This window comes from Oryctolagus cuniculus, chromosome 1 (assembly GCF_964237555.1).
Source record: "Oryctolagus cuniculus chromosome 1, mOryCun1.1, whole genome shotgun sequence".
Taxonomy (NCBI): Eukaryota; Metazoa; Chordata; class Mammalia; order Lagomorpha; family Leporidae; genus Oryctolagus; species Oryctolagus cuniculus.
The window spans coordinates 34,216,531-34,234,677 of NC_091432.1; the positions used below are offsets into that span (position 1 = coordinate 34,216,531).

The window sequence follows — 18,147 nt, forward strand, 5'->3', positions numbered from 1 at the left end:
TCTAAAGAAGCCAAATCTTGAGTAGAAAATAGTTTGCATCTGAGCTTACTTAGCTTTTGTTGCTCTTGTTATTTAAAGTACATTTTTTCCTGTTTTATTCAGGGATAGTCTATAAACAGCTATAGGGAAGACTGCTGCTTTCCATATTAATACTTTCCTGTATATAATATTCAAAGTTTAAAGTCTCCATTATGTTGATCTTTATATTGCACGCTGAAAAAAAAGTCATTTTTTTCTTAAAAAAATGCAATAACCACACTTACATCAAGTATTTTTCAGCCAAGGAGCAATTTAAAAATATAACTAAAAACATAAAAAGCTAGAGCTCAGTAAACTATACAGCAAATTTATATCTATTAAATCTGTATTTCAGTTAAGAATTTCTTCTATTTAATTAACACATATGATATATAGGCTCTAAACAATTATAGCTAAATATATTTGAAAATGGCTATAAACCTGTAGAATTTATAGGAAGAACAAAAATTTGTCTATAGAATTGCAAAGTATAAGGCTGAAATCATCTTCACTTTAAACAGAGGAAGTGGGACAATTCTTATTCTATGAGATCTTCATTTTAACATGTGGTTTTGAAGACTAGTGGCTATTTTTAAAAAAATTGAACCATTTACATTTTTTTAAAATCTCACTGTGCCAATTCTTAGTCCCTTAACAAGATATGTAGATTTCTCCTCTGAGGTAATAACAAGTTCACTGGTCCTATTTTTGAAAGCTTTTAAGGAAAAACTCATTTAAATAAACTTTGTTGGGAGGATAGGGTAGTTAGGCAAAAGTTATCTTTTTGGTACTTTTGTCTCAACCTCATATAGTCTAGTTAGTGACTGGGGTGTCTGTTTTCTTCCTTGATAGTCTTCTTGTCTTTGTCTGGTTCAGATGTTAAAGACTGTGCTAAGTGTCTTGTGAGCTATCATAGTTTCAATCTGCTTCCCAAGCTCACGGTAGATACTTCCTCTTAGCTTTTCAAGCACACTCCATTAACTGCAAGGATGGTCTGTCCCACCACCAAGCTAACATCTCCGGTTGGGTCCCTCATCTCTTCTGAGTTGCCACTTACTACTTAAATCTTAAACTTCATTTCTGTGCTTGACAGCAATGCCATTGTTTTGCTTATTTCCCGATTGGAAGGCTGGCAGTCTCCTCTGAGACTGATGCCAACTGAGCTCTGTGTATCAGCCAGTAGGAGTCACTTGGAGCAGATGGTCATCATCCTTCCCCACAGCCCAAATCCCTGGTCTGGGTGGCAAAGTCCCAAGACCACACCTACCTACATGCCAACTGTCCTTATTTACTAAGATACTTCTTCTTATTTGTTTAGCTTAATAAATCATTTGCCCTAATATCTTTCTAAATGACTTATGCTCTCATTTCAATTTTCTTTGATATATCTTTCTATTAGCATTTCTCCCTTCCATTTTTTTCCTTCATTTCCTATGTTACTAGCGTGTATATTTTTAAAAACAGATTTCTTCATAGTTTCATAAATATTCATCTCTAACCTCAGAGACTATATAGTTACTGATGTATAAGTAACAGGTTGAAATTTTATTCCAGGGAGAAAATTATTAACCATAATTCCTTCCATTTCCATTCCTCCACTTAAAACATTAAAGATTAGTTTTGGTTAGGCCATTTTGTCAAAAACAAACCAACAATGGATAAATAACAAATTTATTTCTCTATAGTGAATTTTAATAGCCTTTGAGTTGATAATATTTCAAACAGAACTGATACCTAACGTAACCATAGGGCAGCGTATACAGCTTAATTTCTAAGAGTACTAAAGGTTCAGGAAATACTTTTAAAAACATTAAGCCACACAGTGCACTGTTCTTGAGGCTGTGCAGTTACTGACATATCCTAAGCTAACTTGTCTGAGAATACCTGAGAATTATTAGTATATGACATTTTTTGGACTGAAAAAGCATTTTACCTGCTCATTCAGAAACATACAACATTCCGGTAAAATCATAAAAAGATCTGCAGTAAATTTCCTTTCAGAATCATCCAGAATATATAAGGAAGCTTCCTAAATACAGAGGTTTAGAGGAATTTTTATTCCTGAAAAGTTTTATGTAAATTAAATTGTTATAAAGTGAGATCTACTATCATTATTATACTAGAACAAAGTGTATTATGAATCTTGTGTAAAAATGAAAAAGCCTTTTGAAATACATGTATCTCCTAATGTTTTTATAAAACCACATTAAATAAATATCTAGCCTACTTACATTGAAGTATACTTGCACTTAGGGAAAAATGACTTGGCAAAGCATCAAAAATAAAATGAGAGTAACAAGACATGAGCCAACCATATTAAGCTGAAGTTTATAGAGTAATTTTCTTGAAGGAACAAAGGCATTCTGAAAATATCATGAACTACAGAGGAAAAAGGAAAAGGCCTCGTTGGGTCTAGAATTTCCATCTAGAATTTTACATGTTATGTGGTTAGTGTATTTTCAAGGTTGTGCCAGTTGGAAAAAAGCAAGCCAGAGAGGTGAGATATTGCTCAGCTGACATTTCATTTTCCCTAGCACCCACATAGCCAGCGTAGGCTTCTCTGTCTCAGCACTGGAGAAGTTGGTATGCTCTTTGTTGGTAGATCAGGTGAGAGACAGTCTGTCCCAAGGAAAGTGGACATGAGGCACATGTCATTTAATTAAGGCAGTTAGGTTCATCAATAGCTCTGATGATTAATACAAGCACTGAGGAAGATGAATACAAATCACTCCAGCTGGTAACTAGAAAACTCCTCGACAGTTATAGCATAAAAACAATGCTGCTAGCTAGTGCATGAACATAAGTCTTAATAAAAATAAAGCAATAGGTTGTTCTGTACTGTGCAGAGGTTTATGAGAACACATGTGTTACACAATAGTGGAATTATGTTTTGGGGAATTTGAGAAAAAGAAAGCAACTTTTAATTTCAGACATCTTTCATGGTAAAACTTGTGAAGATGGGAGGCTAGGCCTGGGCATTTGGCACGGTGATGAAGACACCAGGAGGGGCGCCTGCGTCCTGTACTGGAGTTCCTGATTTGAGTCCCAGCATGGTTTCTTTCTTTTCTTTTCTTTTTCTTTTTTTTTTTTTTTACAGGCAGAGTGGACAGTGAGAGAGAGAGACAGAGAGAAATGTCTTCCTTTGCTGTTGGTTCACCCTCCAATGGCCTCTGCGGCCGGTGCACCGCGCTGATCCGAAGCCAGGAACCAGGTGCTTCTCCTGGTCTCCCATGGGGTGCAGGGCCCAAGCACTTGGGCCATCCTCCACTGCACTCCCGGGCCACAGCAGAGAGCTGGCCTGAAAGAGGGGCAACCGGGACAGAATCCGGTGCCCCGACCGGGACTAGAACCCGGTGTGCCGGCACCGCTAGGTGGAGGATTAACCTATTGAGCCGTGGCGTCAGCTCCCAGCATGGTTTCTGTTTCAGCTTCCTGCTAATGCTCACTCTAGGAAGTCAGCCCATGACGGCTCAAGTACTTGGGTCCCTGCTACCCACCCAGATTGGGTTACTCACTCCTGGCCTTGGCCGGGCCCAGACCTAGCTGTTACAGGCATTTGGGGAATGAACCAGAAGATGGAAGACCTCAGTCTTTGTGTTCCTCTACCTCTCCAAAAATGAAAATAAATAAAAATTAAACTAAAGACTTCTATTTAAAAGTAAAAGGACAGTTTGAATATGTATTAATGACATATTTTCCTTATGTTCTTAAGGTAATGCTAACATTACTACACATGCTTCAGTCTTTCAGGATAGGAACAATTATTTCTAAGCAGAGGTTTCCTATAGAATTACTTGTCAGGCCTTCACAGCACCTCCAAATAATGGGAAAAACTAAAAATTTAAATTCCATAATTTTGTTTTCAGATTAAAAGGAAATATATATGGGATAGATTTATAAATTAGCGACCTTGGAGGAGGATTAATGCATTACGTGAGCACACTAAGCAGAACTTATTTTTGCTATTTGTTTTTAAAGTTATCAGAATATAAGATTAGTTCTCACCATGTACACTCATTTAAGTAAAACCATATTAAGCACTTTTGTTAATTTTCACTGAAAAGAATGATGTATGAAAAGTCACAAACATCTATCTAGCAATAAGAAGACAGCTAGTTAGGTTATATGACATAGGTTTGATATTCAAAATCTTTCAACCTTTTTTAATTAAAAAAGTTTCACCCTTTTTGTCAACCAATCATTAACAACAGAATGAAAACCAAAGCATGATAAGGTGAGGTTTTTCTTGTTCAGTATCACATACTACCTGACAAAACACTTGTGCTGGGTGAAAAACCACAAAAGCAGAAACTTTCTAGGTTGTCAACATCAATGGTCATAATAGGTAAGTTAAAACCCACGGTGGAATCACTGTTCAGAGACTGATGGACGTAGATAATCTTAAATTCACACAAGTTTATCTATTTAATTTCATCAACCACTTCATTATATTACTATTTAATTAAAACAGATTCCATTACTGGAATGATAGAGAACGAACATGAATATGACCCATCAATTAAATTAGAAGCTGGCATGTTATAATAGAATCTTGAGGAATTTGCCCTGGGGTAGGAAACTCAACCATGGGATGGTGTTGTTAGATTTGGATTTGGTAAGAACTGAGTTGAGTCACTAAGGTGTGTTGGAAGACTTTGAAAACCACATTGTAGGGGCCAGCACTGTGACACAGTGGGTTAAAGCCTTTGCCTGAAGCGCCAGCATCCCATATGGGTGCTGGTTCTAGTCCTGGCTGCTCCACTTCCAATCCAGCTCTCTGCTATGGCCTGGGAAAGCAGTAGAGGATGGCCAAGTCCTTGGGCCCCTGCACCCACGTGGGAGACCTGGAAGCAGCTCCTGGCTCCTGGCTTCGGATCGGCACAGCTCCAGCCATTGCGGCCAATTGGGGAGTAAATCAGCGGATGGAAGACCTCTCTCTCTCTGTGTACTTTCAAATAAATAAATCAATCTTTAAAAAAGAAAAAAAGAAAGAAGAAAACCACACTGTAAAATACTATCAACCACAGTTTGCCTTGAAAATTAAAAATAATTTACCAATGATATTAACTTCAAATTGCTTAAAACTTTTCTGAACTGTTTTAGAAAACTATAATGATTGGGAAGGAAAAACAGATAACTCTAGACCAGAAAATCAGGTCAATAAGTCAAGCAGACTTTGATTTCTTACCTAAAGCCAAAGAAACAACAGACAATTTTTTTTTAAGCATTCATTCTGCAATAGCAATTCTGTGACATTCCTCTTCAAAGTATACTTAAATAGAACTACAAGGAATTGTCATCTCCACTTCTATGAGCCATTTCCTAGGCCTGGCATCATTACAGAATGAGTCCTCTCAGGCCTAGGATTCTTTTAATCACATTCGAGTGGCATTAGGCAGCACTTCACCTCTGACAACGTTTCGTGTGCACATGTTCTCAACTTCAGAAAAGGAGCACTGAAGAGCGATACTGAATGACCCTAAGAGCTTATTAACTGGTGTTGCAGGCATCTTAGAGAAACATGGGGAGCTGACGAGCTCGTGGAAGGCTGAGTGGTGCTGAAGCTGTGGAGCACACTGTGTGTAAGAACAGTATGCTTGGTTGTCAGCTCGCAAATGACAGGCTGCTTCTCTGTACTACTGTTACTAAAAATATCAGGCCTGACGTGGTAGATGTGAAAACGCCTGTGATCTGATTTGGAAAGGATTTAGTAAGGTAAAAACGCAGCCAAGATCTTTCCCCTTTAGCTTTATACTTCCTACTACTTTCTCTTAGAGGTTTGTTTTTTCTAAGGTTGACCCAAAATCTGGAGCTAATTTATTTGATTTTTCATACTTTGGGTATAGCAAATAAATAACAAGCAAACTGCTCAATAATTACGGAGAGGAAACAAATACACTTTTAGTTGTATTTGTATTTTCTATATTTTAGCTGTACTTGTATTTGTATTTTTTACATTTCACTAGAATTTTTTTTTTTGCAAACCACTGGAATTGTCAAGTTAAAAGATGGAGATTCTCTGATAGTTAAAATGAAATAAGTATTTCATAATCTTTATCAATAAATATTTTTGTCACACTGGATAACTTCTTAATATGCTATTGATAGTGGATATTCATGTTTCATCTCTGTCAAAGGACTAGCAGAGAATCAGATAAAATAAATTATAAGAAGTTGAGGATACTTCAAAGAGTTCATGGAAAAATTGAATGAAAAGATGCTTACTTTGCTGCAAAATTTTTTGAGAGCCAAGCACACTGTTTCACGATGTGCATTTTCCATGAACTTTTTGAAGACTTTGCATATGCAGAAGTTTGAAATCACAGAAGTGTGAAAAGAAAAAAGTTAGGAAAGAATTTACTTGCTTAATATTTCTCCCATGAGGTTGCAGGGGCCCAAACACTTTGGCCATTTTCCACTGCTTTCCCAGGCAATAAACAGAGAGCTGGATAGGAAGAGGAGCAGCTGGACATGAATTGGTGCCCATATAGGATGCCAGCATTGCAGGTGGAGGCTTAGCCTACTACACCATAGTGCCAGTGCCATTTGCACAACTTTAAGAGAGCTCCCTCTCCTCCTTTCTTCTCCCCCCTCCCTTCTTCATCTTCTTCTTCTTTTTTTTTTTTTTCCCTCTCCCTCCCTCCCTTTCTCAACAAACATTTGTTGAGTACCTACTATCAGGGTACTTAAATGTTTGTAGAAAGTAGAATTAAAAGAAGTTTACTTTGATGTTAAAAAATTTTGGAAATCCATGTGTATGGGGAATCTTTAGAAAGTTCATGAAAAATACAGTTATGAGAAAACTACATACAGGCTTCAAGTTCTTTTTGGTACCAAAACAAACAACTTTTAATTCCATTGTGCAGGAACTTCTTAAAGTACCCTTGTGTCGTGCGGGGCAATGAGCTATCTGGAGATACCAGGAGTCCTTATTCTCAAGATGGGGCTGTGCTGGAAGGGCTCTGAGAGACTTCTCCAGGTGAGGAAAGGTTTTGAAGAGGAAGTGCTAGCCAAATTAAAAAGGCAAGTTAGAGTTAGAAAAGGAAATTAGAGTTTAGAGGAAGAAAAAAATCAGCAAGTGGAAAAATCAAAGAGTAACATGATGGGCTGGATGTTTGATATGATTAGATATTATGGTTTGTGCAAGGAAATAGTCAAAGATAAGGCTGGAGAAGTAGGCAAGGGGACAATAGGTAGGGCTTTCATTTTGAAGGCAACAGTCAATGAAGGCTTTTAATCATACGAAGTGATAGGATTGAATTCATCCTGGGAAGATATATCTCTGGGTATCCCCAAATCATGCTGTGTAAGGAGGGAGGGCAGGGCCACACTGGAAGCAGGGAGCCAATCAGGAAGCTGCATAGCAATCCAGGCAGGTAACGATGAAGATTTTTACCCCTCACCCCCACCCCACTCAAAGTAGGCTATGCTGGAAACTTTGTTACTTTATTTTTGATCTTTTATGTGGTTCTTTCTAATATATTTTTCATAGTCTTCAATATTTGCTCCTTGAAAATAAAATCTTATCCTGGATATGTAGGGGAAATTCATACACGACCTATCAAAAAAGTTGCTGTTGGGGCCAGCACTGTGGTGTAGCGGGTAAAGCCAATGCTTGCAGTGGCAGCATCCCATATAGGCACTGGTTCAAGTCCCAGCTGCTACACTTCCAATCCAGCTCTCTGCTATGGCCTGCACCTGCTTGGGAGACCTGGAAGAAGCTCCAGGCTCCTGGCTTCGGATTGGCCCAGCTCCAGCCATTGCAGCCATTTGGGGAGTGAACCAGCGGATGGAAGACCTCTCTCTTTCTCTCTGACTCTTTGTAACTCTGCCTTTCAAATAAATAAATAAATCTTTTTTTTTTTTTTTAAAGTTGCTGTTGTGTTGCTGACATCATTTCTCTCCTAATTTCTCCACAATGAACCAGGTATTAAAAGAAATGAAGATGAACTGAACTTTTATGAAACATTGGTTGTAGAGCGTGAGGAAAAGGGAGGTATCAAGCAGAGATGGATGGATGGACAGACATACTGATTCAACAGATATTTATTAAATTTCCAATATGTACCAGATATTACTGTAGGCAACATGTTCCCTATGGTTCTTTTTCTATTCCAGCAAGCCACTTGCATTTAGTGGCTATTTCTTCTTTAATCTCCTCTAGTCTGTAATATTTACTTATTTTGTTTCAGGTCTTTTATGTATGACTTACTTTGATACTTCTAAAGAGCAATGATCCAAGATTTTGAAGGATGTCCCTCATTATGGGTTTGTCTGAAGTTTTCTCACAATTGAAGTCATGCATTTTGGTAAGAATATGATGAAAATGATATAAGCTTCTCACTGCATCATAGAAGAGGTTCATGAAGCTGATATGTCTTGTAATTGGCACTATTTACCTTGACTGTTTGGCTAAGTTGACATTTGTCAGGTTTCCACAAAACAAAATTGCTACCTTTCTCTTTGTAATTGGTAACTACCTTGGCCAAGATACTTTGAACTATGCAAATCATATTTCTCTTTAAATTTCTTCCCATCAACTTTTGCATTTGTCAAGGAATCATATCTGCACACTTATAGGTGTTTGCCTCAAGGCAATCCTCTATTTCCCTCTTCATTTCCATACTTATTAATTTATCTGATTATTTATATTGCTCTGGATTATTAATATTTATTTAATTCTATCAATACTATCATTATTTGGCTACTCGAATTATCTCAGCTTTGGTCATTAAGTTGGCTCCTTCAGGTTGGTTCCTGTGTTTTTTCAACTCATCCCCATTTTTTTTTTAAGCATTTCTTTACTATTTGGCACAAGATGTTCAGTCTCATTTTGTATTTTTTCTCCTTTGGCCCTGGAATCAAGCAATCAAGCACTTCTCCTAGAAGCTCTGGTTTCTTTTATTGGAAAATGGTGCTTAGATACCAGGATCTGGCACAAGGAATGTCATTGTTAGAGGGGTGTCATTGCTTTAGGCGGAGGAGAGAATATTTTTAAGATAGATTGGTGAGAGAAAGCCTTTCTGAGGAGGTCACTGGAGCAGAGACTTAAATAAAGTGAAAGAAGCGGCAATGCAAATGACCTGGGAAGAGTTTTCCACATAGAGACAGAGTAGGTATGAATAGCAGATATTAGAATATGCTTGGCAAGGAACAGCATGATAAAGAGGGTTGCCACCTGGTGTGTTAGGGGAAAAGTGGTAGGGAGAGAGTTTGTAGAGTAGAAATGACTTCTGTAAACGATAGTAAAGAGTGTGAATTTTAATTTGGTGGGAAGCCATTGGAGTGTTTTAAGCAGGACAGTAGCAACTCTTATTTACTCTGTGATACAATATTACTTTGAGCGGTGTATAGCAAACAAAATGTGGGCAGAGTTAGAGGGCTACTGCTGCAGCTCTTAGGTGAGATTTAATGATGGCAAGGTATAATAGAGACAGGGTCATGTTTGCAGTAGCAGACATGGTGAGAAGGGTGAATTATTTATTTAGATTTGGTGCATGTGTGTAATTATAAAAATATTTTTATAAAGAGAGAAAATTGATAACATCACATGCAATACCTACAACTAAATTTCATAACATTCTAATATTTGGCTATATTTGCTTCAGGAATAAACATCAGTGAAGATCCCAGTGTATCTCTCTTCTAATCCAGATATAAGCACTGAAATAAATTTCTCATTTATTTTTCTCATGGATACTTGTAAATTACTACTAAATACATGTACACAGTAGTCCCTATATGGTTTCATTTTCTGCTGTTTCAGGTTCCTGTGGTCAACTGTTGTCTTAAATATTAAATGGAAAATTCCAGAAATAAATAATTCGTAAGTTTAAAATTTTGTGACACTGTGAGTAGCATGATGAGATCAGGCACCATCCTGCCCTGTCCTAAGATGTGAATCATCTTTTTGTCCAGAGGATCCACGCTGTAAATGCTGTCTGCCTGCTAGTCACTTAGTAACTGTCCTGGTTATTAGACTATAGCAGGATCATAGGGCTTGTGTTCAAGTAATCCTAATTTTACTTAATAATGGAAGCAGAATGTAAGAGTAATGATGCTGGCAATTTGGATGTGCCAAAAATAAGCCATAAAGTATTCCTTTTAAGTGAAGAGTTGGGAGTTCTCGGTAAGGGAAGACAAAAAAAAAAAATGTTGAGATTGCTGAGATCTAAAAGAACAAGTCTTCTACCTATGAAATTGTGAAGAAGGAAAGTGAAATTCAGAATTTTTTACAACAGTTTTGCAGTTGTATCTCAAATTACAAAAGTCCCAGTAATAGTGCATGATTAAGCGCATAGTTAAGATTAGAAAGGCGTTAAATTATAGGGTTTGATACTATCCATGGTTTCAGACATCTACTAGGGGTCTTGAATATATCCCCTATGAACAAGGGAAGATTACTGTATATATAAGTAGATTATAATTTTTATGTGCTTAAAGGTTTTTATAATTGGAATCATAATGCCCATATTATTTAGCAGCTTGTTTTATTTCATATAAAATTATGATTTAGAGAATCATCCATGTTGACACATGTAGCTCTAGCTCAATGTATTTTTTTTTAATATTTTTTGACAGGTAGAGTTACAGACAGTGAGAGAGAGAAAGAGACAGAGAGAAAGGTCTTCCTTCCTTTGGTTCACTTACTCCCCAGATGGCCGCCATGGCCGGTGCTGTGCCAATCCGAAGCCAGGAGCCAGATGCTTCTTCCTGGTCTCCCATGGTGGGTGCAGGACCCAAGCACTTGGGCCATCCTCCACTGCCCTCCTGGGCCACAGCAGAGAGCTGGACTGGAAGAAGAGCAACCGGGACTAGAACCCAGCACCCATATGGGATGCTGGCACCACAGGTGGAGAATTAACCAAGTGAGCTATGGAGCCAGCCCCTAGCTCAATGTATTTTAATCTGCTCTATAGTAATGTATCCTTGTGTGAATATACAAAAAGCAACTTTGCTGTTCTTTTGTTTATAGACTTTATGTTGTTTTCCATTTTTCTATCCTACAATAAATGTTATATACACCATTTTCTTACTTTCCTTCCTGGGTATATACTGAAACTTTTCTACAGTGTATATCCCTTCTGGAATTTTTGGGTCAAAACACATGCACAATATCAATATAAAAGATATTGCTGGGGCCGGCGCTGTGACGCAGCGGGTTAAAGCCCTGGCCTGAAGTGCCAGCATCCCATGTGGGCACCGGTTCTAGTCCTGGCTGCTCCTCTTCCAATCCAGCTCTCTGCTATGGCATGGGAAGGCAGTAGAAGACGGCCCAAGTAACTTGGGCCCTGCATCCACGTGGGAGACCCCGAGGAGGCTTCTGGCTCCTGGCTTTGGATCGGCTTAGCTCTGGCTGTTGCGGCCATCTGGGGAGTAAAGCAGCAGATGGAAGACTTCTCTCTGTCTATACCTCTCTAACTCTTTCAAATAAATAAAATAAATCTTTTTTAAAAAAGATACTGCTAATTTGTTCTCAGAAGTAGTTGTAGCAATTCATATTTCCATTAGTACTGTATGGAAGTTCCTGTTCTCTAACTTCTTACTAACTTACTTGGCTGTCAGGCTATAAAATTTGTCAATTTGATGAGCAGGAGAGGATATGAAGATTTATTTACTTATTTGAGAGGGAGAGAGGAAGACAGGGAGAGGAAGAGAGAGAGAGAATGCATAAATGCCTATCCTTTGGTTCACTCTTCAGATAGAACCCAGTAGCTCTGATATGTGATGCAGGCATCTTAACTGGTGTCTTACTAGTTAGGCAACGTGCCTAATTACATTTATCTGAAAGCAAGACACACACACTCATACAAACACAAACACACAGAGAGACAGATTTCCCATCTACTGATTCACTCCCAAAATGCTGCAATCATCTGAGATGGACCAGGCCAAAGCCAGGAGCCAGAACTCAATCTGGGGGCACCCATGTGGGTGGCAGGGATCCAACTATTCAAGTCATCACCTGCTGCCTTCCAGGGTGTGCATTAGTAAGAACCTAGAACTTGAACCCGGGTACTTCTGTATACGATGCAGGTGTCTTAGCTGCTGTGCCCATTCCCTGATTTTTTTTTTTAAAGAGACTTTTTGATAACAGTTTTAGAGTTTTAGGTTCATAGCTAAATTGAGCAGAAGGTATGTGAATTTCCTATAAACCTCCTACCTCGACACATAACCTCCCTAATTTCAACATGCCCATCACAGTGGTACATAAGTTACAACTGATGACGGTACACTGAAAAATCATTACACAGCATCCAGAGTTTACATTAGAGATTACTGTACATACTATGAATCTGGGCAAATTGATAATGACCTGACCTACTACTATAGTATCACACAGAGTAGGTTCAGTATCTTGAAACTCCTCTGTCTTCCATCTGCTGGTTCACTCTCCAGATGGTTGCAATGGCCAGGAATCAGGAGTTTCATCTGAGTTTCCCATGTGGGTGGCAGGAGCCCAAAAATTTGGGCCATTTTCTGCTGCTTTTCCCTAGTTATCAGCAGGGAGGTGGATCAGAAGTGGAGCAGCTGGGACATGAACTGGTGTCTGTATGGGATGCTGGGATTGCAGTGGAGGCTTAACCTGCTACAACACAACACCGGCCCCTCTGTGGTTTTATCTGACACTAAAGTTCTAGTTTCTCCGTCCTCTCCCCAATTTTCCAAAAAAATTGGACTGGGAGAGCACACATGGTTGATAAGGATTTGAAAAGAAGATTGAATAAATTGATTGAAATCAGTTTTCAAATTGGAAGACTGCTGAATATAATGTAGGATCATGATGCTTAACATAAATTAAGACCTTTGGCTTTATTCTTTGTTATGGCCAGAGTCAGTTTCACAAGTAGGCACCAAAGCCAATTTCTACCAGTAGATGGGTTAGAAAGTTGTCATTTTTTAAATAGAAAGCTTTTATTTAATAAAAATAAATTTCAGAAGTATGACTTTTAGATTATAGCAGTTCTTCCCTCCATACCTACTCTCCCACCACCAAACCATCCCACCTCCTACTCCCTCTCCCATCCCATTCTTCACTAAGATTCATTTTTAATTATCTTTATATACAGAAGATCAACTGTATACTAAGTAAAGATTTCAACAGTTTGCACCCACGCAGACACACAAAGTATAAAGTACTGTTTGAAGACTAGTCTTACCGTTAATTCTCATAGTACAACACATTAAGGACAGAGGTCCTACATGGGGAGTAAGTGCACAGTGACTCCCGTTGTTGATTTAACAATTGACACTCTTGTTTATGACATCAGTGATCACCTGAGGCACTTGTCATGAGATGCCAAGGCTATGGAAGCCTCTTGAGTTCACCAGCTCCGACCTTATTTAGACAAGGCCTTAATCAAAGTGGGGGTTCTCTCCCCCCTTCAGAGAAAGGTATCTCCTCTTTGATGGCCCCTTCAGAAAGTTGTCATTTAAAATGCACATATTGGGGCCAAAGCTGTGCCATAGCAGGTGAAGCCACTGCCTGCAGTGCCAGCATCCCATATGGGCACTGGTTTGAGTCCCAGCTGCTCCTCTTCCAATCCAGCTCTCTGCAATGGCCTGGGAGAGCAGCAGAAGATGGCCCAAGTCCTTGGGCCCCTGTACCCATGTGGGGGACCCAGAGGAAATTCCTGGCTCCTGGCTTCGGATTGGTGCAGCTCTGGCCATTGTGGCCAGTTAGGGAGTGAACCAGCAAATGGAAGACCTCTCCCTCTCTCTGCCTTTCCTTCCCTCTATGTGTAACTCTGACTTTCAAATAAATAAATAAATAATATTTAAAAAGAAAATAAAATGCACTTATTACTGTTGGTTGAGGGAGGATTTAGAGTGTGTATAAAATATACTTGACTTAATTTTATATGTAAAATAAGAGCTCAAGGATTGCATTGTGGCATATCATTTTTTAAAAAGATTTATTTATGTGAAAGGCAGAAATACATAGTAGAAGGAGAGGGAAGGAGAAAGAGAAAGAGAAAGAGAAAGAGAGAGAGAGAAAGAGAGAGAGCGAGCAAGCTGGATCTTCTATCCACTGTTTCACTCCTCAAATGGCTACAATGACCAGGGCTGGGCCAGGCCGAAGCCAGGAGTCGGGAACTTCTGTGTCTCCTAGGTGGGTGCAGGGGCCCAAGTACCTGGGCCATCTTTCGCTGCTTTCTCAGGTGCATTAGCAGGGAGCTGGGTCAGAAGTGGAGCAGCCGGGACTTGAACAACTACCCCTATGGGATGCTGGCACAGCAAATGGAGGCTTAATCTTCTACTCCACAGCACTGGCCCTGGCATACCATGTTAAGCTACAGCTTTTGATGTATGTACCCTATATCTCAGAGCCTGGTTCAAGACCCAGCCACTCTGCTTTTGATCCACCTTCCTTTTATCTTCATTTATTTATTTATTTATTTTTAAGATTTACTTATTTATTTGAAAGGCAGAGTTACAGAGAGAGAAAAGGAGAGATAGAGAGAGAGGAAGAGAGATCTTCTATCCTCTGGTTTACATCCCAAATGGCCCCAGTGACCTGAAGCCAGGAGCTAAGGGCTTCATCCGGGTGTCCAATGTGGGTGCAGGGGCCCAGGGACTTTGGCCTTCTGCTGCTGCTTTCCCAGGTGCATTAGCAGGGAGCTGGATCTGAAGTCGAGGAGCTGGGACTTAAACTGGCGCACCTATGGGATGCTGGCATTGCAGGCTGCAGTTTAAACTGCTGTGCCACAGCACTAGCCCCCTCCCCCACCAAGCTTCCTTTTGCTGTGTCTGGGAGGCAGCAAATGATGGCCCAAGTACCTGGGCCCCTATCATGCACATAAGAGACTTGGATGGAGTTCTGGGCTCCTGACTTTGGCCATCCCAGTAGTGGCTGTTGTGGGCATTTGGGGAGTGAACCAGTAGATGGAAAGTCTCTTTTTAGGGGCCAGCACTGTTGTGCAGTGGTTAAAAACCTGGCCTGAAGTGCCAGCATCCCATATGGGCGCCAGTCTAGTCCTGGCCACTACTCTTCCCATCCAGCTCTCTGCTATGGCCTGGGAAAGCAGTAGAAAATGGCCCAAGTGCTTGGGCCCCTTCACCCTTGTGGGAGACCTGGAAGAAGCTCCTGGCTTCGAATTGGTACAGCTCTGGCTGTTGTGGCCATTTGGGGTGAACCGGTGGATGGAAGACCTCTCTCTGTCTCTCCCTCTTTCTACAACTCTGTCTTTCAAATAAATAAATAAAAAAATTAAACAAAAAAAAGTTTCTCTTTTTTTCTTATCACTATGCCTTTCAAGTATTAGAAAAAAAAACTTGTAAAAAGATTTTTAAAAAAGGTTAGGGCTTGGTGATTTCCTAAGTTCTTTTAGGCTTTACAACCTTATATGGTTTATATGTAAAGAGACCAACAATAAGCTATTATGCACTGGAGGCTGAAGAGTTCTCTCCTCTGGAAGTCTTTAAGAAAAGGTATATTCTTACAGCATATTTCAGTTAAATGCATTTGTGCCTAAAGGCTGGAGAAAGGGAAGAGGGCTCATAAATACAGAGAACTGAGCATGGATATTGAACTGAATCGCTGGGGAAATTATCAGGAATAAAGAAAAAAGCCTAGGCATTTATGAAAAGAAACGTATGGGGGCTGGCCCTGTGGTGTAGCAGGTCCTGGCTGCTCCACTTCTGATCTTGCTCCCTGCTGACGGCCTGGGAAAAGCAGCAGAAGATGGCCCAAGTGCTTGGGCCCCTTCACCCATGTGGGAGACCTGGATGGAGCTCCTGGCTCCTGGCTTCAGCCTGGCCCAGCCCTTGCTGTTGTGGCCACTTGGGGAGTGAGCCAGAGGATAGATTTCTATCTCTGCCTCTGCCTCTCCATCGCTGTAACTCTGCTTTTCAAATAATAAGTAAATCTTAAAAAAAAAAAAAAGGAAAGAAATTTATGTGAGCCTTGAAAAAAACATGCTATCAGGAAGATACTATAGTGGGAAAGAAAAATCAGAAATTACACATTTGTTACTCTCTCAGGACTCTGAGGAATTGGACAGAAAGCAGAAAATGTAAAACAAACACAAAAACAACCCAAAGCACACCACTTTTCATGGAAGAAAACCTCTGCAAAAGTGAACTGTGCAACAGGACAAGGGCAACATGTCACATCCATCTAGGTCAGGTTGTACCTCCCGGCAAGACAATCAAGGACTCTGAAAAACCTTTGACTGCATCCCAGTTTGCCTGAGGGAAAGACCAGTGTGACAGGGAGTAAAGAAATGTTTTGAGTGAGAATGAGTTAACTGTGTACTAAAAAGAAAGCAGTTGTTTTTCCTTGGAGGCTTCAGTATTCTGAAAAACCTCGAGAAGTTTTGCTGGAGTCTAGAAACAGCCTTCCTGCAACTCTTGATGGTCCATGCTACCCACATACAGGCTGATTTTTTTTATTTTTTTTAATTTTTATTTATTTATTTATTTATTTTTTTGACAGGCAGAGTGGACAGTGAGAGAGAGAGACAGAGAGAAAGGTCTTCCTTTGCCGTTGGTTCACCCTCCAATGGCCGCCGCGGCCGGCGCGCTGCGGCCGGCGCACCGCGCTGATCCGATGGCAGGAGCCAGGATCCAGGTGCTTTTCCTGGTCTCCCATGGGGTGCAGGGCCCAAGCACCTGGGCCATCCTCCACTGCACTCCCTGGCCACAGCAGAGGGCTGGCCTGGAAGAGGGGCAACCGGGACAGAATCCGGCGCCCCGACCGGGACTAGAACCCGGTGTGCCGGCGCCGCTAGGCGGAGGATTAGCCTAGTGAGCCGCGGCGCCGGCCCATACAGGCTGATTTTTATCACCGATCCACTCTCCTCCTGGGAGTGCTATTCTGCCAGCAGCAAAGCTGGCAGAGTGACTGCCAGCCAAGCAATCGGCTTCCAGGAAGTGTTTCCATCAACATTATCAAAGTCACTAAGGTTCAGAGATGCTGACAGGGAAAAAAGCAACTTAAATGGCCTTGGCCATGTTCAATAAAAGAATTTACTTAGTTTCACTTTTTAGTTAATGCTTTAAAGATTATTTTTTAGAATTAGAAATCACAGAAAGAGGAAGTAATTTGGAATAATGTGGGTAGTTGTGTGGGTATGTTTAAAGGATGCAGATCCCAGTTGCTGGGGGAAATACCTCCTAGCAAAGCCAATGCGATTATATAGGCTCATACATAACAGATGCACTAAAAAAATCTTTTGAGAGCGAGTAAGCAAGCAAGCAAGCAAGAGAGTGACTGAGAACGAGCCAGGAACTCAATCCAGGTCTCTCACATGGGTGGCAAGAACCCAATTTCTTGAGCCATCACCACTGCCTCCCGGGTCTGCATTAGCAGGAACTTGGAGTCAGGAGTTAGAGCCAGATGTCAAACCCAGGCACTTGGATGTTGGATGTGGGCATTCTAACCAGCATCTTACTGCTAGGCCAAACATCTATTCCAATAGTTGTAGTTTTAATCATATTTTTCTTTATTCTCTGTAACTAATCTGTATCTAAGTTTTGTTGATTATTTATTGGGAGGAACTTTTATATGTTTCCTTCCTCACTTTTTCTAGTTTTGAATGTTTCCATAACCTCACACTTAAAATAGCTACATTTCTTACTCTCTGTCCCCACATTTCTTACTTTCTGTCCTATATACCTTTCCATAGTATATTTCTTAAATGCTGCTTTTAGCATATTGCTAAGAACCTACAATGGTTCTCTATATCCTCTATGGTTTTCAAGGCATTCCACATTTTCCCAAATAAAAACAGACTAATTTCCAGACTTTTTCCAAGTGTGACTGGCATTCATACCTCCTTGCTTTTACTTAAGCTTGCCTCTATCAGTAAGTTCTTCCTCTTTCACTGGTCTTATACTATTTTACTCTAATTGTACCACACAGCAAAGTGTGGCCAAGTCCTAGCATCTCCCTTATTCTAGATCTAATTGAATTTTCCTTGCTAAGTTATAATCACAAACTACTCTGCACAAGTTTATACTTCATTATATATAACTAGTTCATATCTATTTGCCTTTTATGCCTTACTATACAGTTAGCTCATTGAGGGTAGATGAGATAGTCTGTGATGTCAAAAATGTAAAAAAAGACACCACTAGTATTCATAGTTCAGTGTTCATTAAAGTAAACATCACCCAGAAATCTCT

General features: G+C 40.1%; 1 protein-coding gene across 3 annotated transcripts in view; it reads right to left on the bottom strand.

Annotated features, from left to right (window-relative positions):
* Nucleotides 1–18,147, bottom strand: part of ELP4 (elongator acetyltransferase complex subunit 4) — a 276,252-nt gene that overhangs the window by 20,080 nt on the left and 238,025 nt on the right. The window contains exon 10 of one of the 3 annotated variants that reach the window (XM_051825667.2): nt 1–4,987. This exon is cut by the window's left edge and continues 2,883 nt beyond it. The exons of the other annotated variants lie outside the window; for them this stretch is intronic. Within the exon in view, the coding sequence (XP_051681627.1) occupies nt 4,970–4,987 (18 nt within the window). The 3' untranslated portion in view covers nt 1–4,969. The remainder of the gene's footprint in view (nt 4,988–18,147) is intronic. 3 annotated transcript variants of the gene reach the window in all.